Source organism: Cicer arietinum, chromosome 6 (genome assembly GCF_000331145.2).
Source record: "Cicer arietinum cultivar CDC Frontier isolate Library 1 chromosome 6, Cicar.CDCFrontier_v2.0, whole genome shotgun sequence".
Lineage (NCBI taxonomy): Eukaryota > Viridiplantae > Streptophyta > Magnoliopsida > Fabales > Fabaceae > Cicer > Cicer arietinum.
The window spans coordinates 70249860-70253888 of NC_021165.2; the positions used below are offsets into that span (position 1 = coordinate 70249860).

Consider the following 4029-nt stretch of genomic DNA (forward strand, 5'->3'; position numbering starts at 1 on the left):
TTACTTTCTTTGATCCTACACTATATTTTTGTATATCATTTGATAAAGTATTAAGTGAAAGCTTGGAAATATTTGAAAATTGATTGTAAGCTTGGTGAAGCTTGAGAATACACAGTTTGTAATCATCCTCGGGTTGAGGATCGATCTGTTTGAAAGTTAGTGAAATCTCACAAGGGTGTGAGGACTGGACGTCCAGTATAAAATTGTGTGTCCCTCATATTCTACTCCTACTCTTTTGCTCAACTTAGATCTAACGATTTGAAAAATCTCATCCTCGAGCTAGCCATCCTCAGCGAGAGGATAGTTTTTTAAAAACACTTAGAATTTATTTTTAACAGCAAAAGGTCATGTTTATGATATTTTTAACAGCATGTTGATGATATTTTATCTCTGCAAAGTTAGCATGTTGATGTATCCTCAAATTATTATCCAAAGGTCATGTTTACAACCTTGCCTTCATGACATTTAAATTCAGCCCAGTCTTTCAATTCCTTTATATAACAATTAAATTAAAGTCGGATTTTAATTAAAAACCAACAATCAGGATGGATAGAAAGACATACCATCTGCCCTTTGATTCTCTGGCCGAGTTGGAAGGGTAAGTAAGATTCATCCTAGGAAGGAATATTATAATGTAAATTCTTTCATAAACTTATGACCCAACTTTGTTGGGCAAACAGATTGAAGTCACAAAGGCATTGTCATTAAGTTTAAAACCATATGTTCAAACTTAAATTATTACAAGATTAATCATGCAAATCCAAAACTCAGTGCATGTGCCACATCATGGACAGAAAAAGAACAATGGAAAACATAAAAAAACCACTGAAAGGTTCAAAATGACAATTAACTCCAGCCATAGATTTCAAATATTTCTGCAGGCATAGCTTCCAGCCATTCCGAATCAATGATCGTCAGAACGAAGAGCTGATTAAAAAAAAACAATCAAGCACTTCAATCAGAAAAAAAAAATACAGCAAATATACAAAACTAAATAAACTTAACGTTAAATGCAATCCATCAGGAGACAGCGAGACGACAACAGAAAAGAGCATTTAGTCAAAAAACATATGGTGAACAATCAACAATATAATTTACTTCAATATCCACCATTTCCCCTTAGATCCTTATCAAGTGTAACATTTTTTCAGCTTCTAAGTGAGTTTTGAATAAACTTGATTGTATACAACTGTGTTCAAGGCAAAGTAATTTTTTGTTTAAATGTTTTTACTCTAAAAGCAAATTTGACATAGAAGTCAGGTGTAAATTTCTAAACCTAATAAAAATATCACATTAGTGTGAATTCAAAGCAAATTTGAGGCAAAACTCAACAAAAAAAAGGTATCACTTTTAATCAGTTTGAAGTATGGAGCACCAAAACTAATTATGTTTCAAAGTAAGGTCTTTACCAAAATCACATAATTGTGGCTTGGATGTGAATGTGATAGTAAAGGGTTTGAATGCAAATTAAATTAGTTTGAGAAATACATGTTGCACATGAGGAAAACATTGTTACAGTAAATTAGAAACCAGCAAAATGATATCATCCAGCAATGTACATAGAATTTGGAATACAATAAAACCAATGACAAAAGTTGAAAAAGCATCCTCTCATGACATGGGGTTTTTGTGAAGTAATGAAATAGAAAAGTATGGAAGTGGATAACTAGCTATGAATCAGGGAAGTTGACACAGACACCACAAGCACAACACAAGAAATGTGCAAAATGTAGAACACCAGTACACCGCATACATATATTATCATTATATTGTATAGCTGACCAAAATCAAAATTGAGAATTATAAATAATATACTTATATGCTGAAAAAAAATTATGATAATGATCACAACAATACCAAGTGGAATTATTTACAATGCAATTTTTACATGAAAAATCCGAAGAAGATGGATAATGTATTTTATAACAACTAGTTAATCTTATGATAATGATCTAAGTGACATCATTGTGCTATTTATCTCAAAAAAGTAAAGGATCTAATCTAGGGTTAAGAGTAGTCCAAGAAGTGTCTGGCCAAGAGCAGATAAAAATTCAGTCTCTTGGTGAGTGTCCAAGACGTGTCTAACAGGTGTTGGAGCCAAAAATATATAATTTTTACTTGGACACAGTTGAGAGGTGTCTGACATATGTCAAAGGCGTGTCCGAGAAGTGTCAGTTTCTAAAACGTGTCTGACTCTACTACAGGGCACTATGGTTGTGTTTTGTGAAGGAAAGGGATATAGACAGACATTAAGATCACATTCTCAGAATAACCTAACCTATCAACTTAATGTCCAGAAATATCACATTCTCACCAAATTAGTTTCAAAATCATCCTATTAGTCCCTATAATCGTAACAGGACTAAAGTGACCTATTTTATATCCTTCACTACTTAATTATTTATATATAGACTTACATTGGGACTAAATTAATATATAATTTTTTATATCAATTGTGTAAAAAACCTCATTAAATTAAATGTACCAAATTAATAGACAAAATTGAAAGTGGAACCCTGAAAATTGAAATTAGGGTATGAAATGAAACACAATAGTAACTAAATTAAATGAGAGAAACCATTCCTGCACCAAATATTGAGCCTGTTTACTACAACTCTTTGTAAAAAGCAATCACTTTTTTTTTATATAAAAATAATCAATTTTAGGAGTTTTCATAAGATTGTTACAACTTTTAGAAAAAAAATTAGAAGGCGGAAATAATATAAAAACTACTTCAAATGAAAAAAAAAATTGAGTAACTTTTCATTAAAATTCAAACATCTATAATGATCTAAATGTTGTGAGTGACCGAGTGTATACAAATTAAATCCTAATAATATTTAAATTATTGAATTCAAAACTCATTTTTTTATAAACCCTAACAAACGGGCACATTGTCTGAAAATTCATTAAATATTCTCTACAAAACACAAACAAACACAACTTTTTTAATAAAAAAAAAAAACTCTAACAAATATTTTTTTTATAATCCGTAATAAAACGGGCAATTGACTGAAGATTCATCAAACGTAACAAAATAACCCTGAAAACTGAAATTAGGGTATACGAAACGAAATACGATAGTACTAACAATCTCAGATTCGATAAACGATGATAAATAGAAGATGAAAGAAAAGGGGATCGATCTTACTAGGTTTTTGAGCCTTTCCATCAACCCATTTGGAGAGAGAGAAATGAACCTTCTCACGAGATAGAACTTCGGTTTTGTGAGGTTCTTTGAGACAATTCCTTACGAGATTGGCGCAAATGTTGGAGTATGTTATGTATGTCATCCCTGCTGCCCTCCAAAACGGCACTGCTCCGGTTGACGCCATGGATCGATCGGTGATTTGATACGATACGCTCTGTGTGTTCTCTGAAAAATGAATGTGAATAGTTTATTCGATGCTGCTACTGGTAAATCAACTCTTCTCTATTTATTTTATGGACTTTTATGTTTGGGCCTCCATTGGCCTTTTTGAAACTATAAAATAAATGAAAAGTTAGGAGATAGATTATAATAATTTTTTTTTAATTAATAAAAAAATATAATTATTTTACATAAATATATTAAAAGATAAATGACTCGGTTAATTTTATTGGAGAGACTCGGTTAATTGCATTTACATTCTCTAATGTCTCCTTAAATAATACTTACACTAGGTATGACAACTTAGTGGAGACGTATTTTGTTTTCTCCATCCCGCACCCAACTAGTCAAGAAAACTCACATATGCCCTCTTTCTTGTATGTATGAAATTTAAGTCTCCATACCATCTATGACAAGGTTCAGGTTTTCCTACTCGCACCTGCATTGATTCATATACATAAAATAATAAATTTAAAAATTATATTTATTATAATTAATATAATAAAATAATTTAAGACACAAAAAATTATAATAAAATAATTATTAGTATACAATAGTAAAATTAAAAAAATATTAAAATCATATTTTCTATAGAGAGAATATTATAACTTTTAATATTGAAAATAATGCCAAACATATTGAATATGTACATCTATATA

At 30.5% G+C, this 4029-nt stretch overlaps 1 protein-coding gene across 1 annotated transcript; it reads right to left on the minus strand.

The window, feature by feature from the left end:
- Window positions 1-681: 681 nt before the first annotated feature.
- Window positions 682-3418, minus strand: LOC101506558 (ATP synthase subunit epsilon, mitochondrial). Its single transcript, XM_004507477.3, has 2 exons — window positions 3152-3418; window positions 682-927 (listed from the first exon to the last, which is right to left on the minus strand). The coding sequence occupies exons 1-2, from the start codon at window positions 3333-3335 to the stop codon at window positions 905-907; spliced, it is 207 nt and encodes a 68-aa protein (XP_004507534.1). The 5' UTR covers window positions 3336-3418; the 3' UTR covers window positions 682-904.
- Between the last annotated feature and the right edge of the window lie 611 nt (window positions 3419-4029).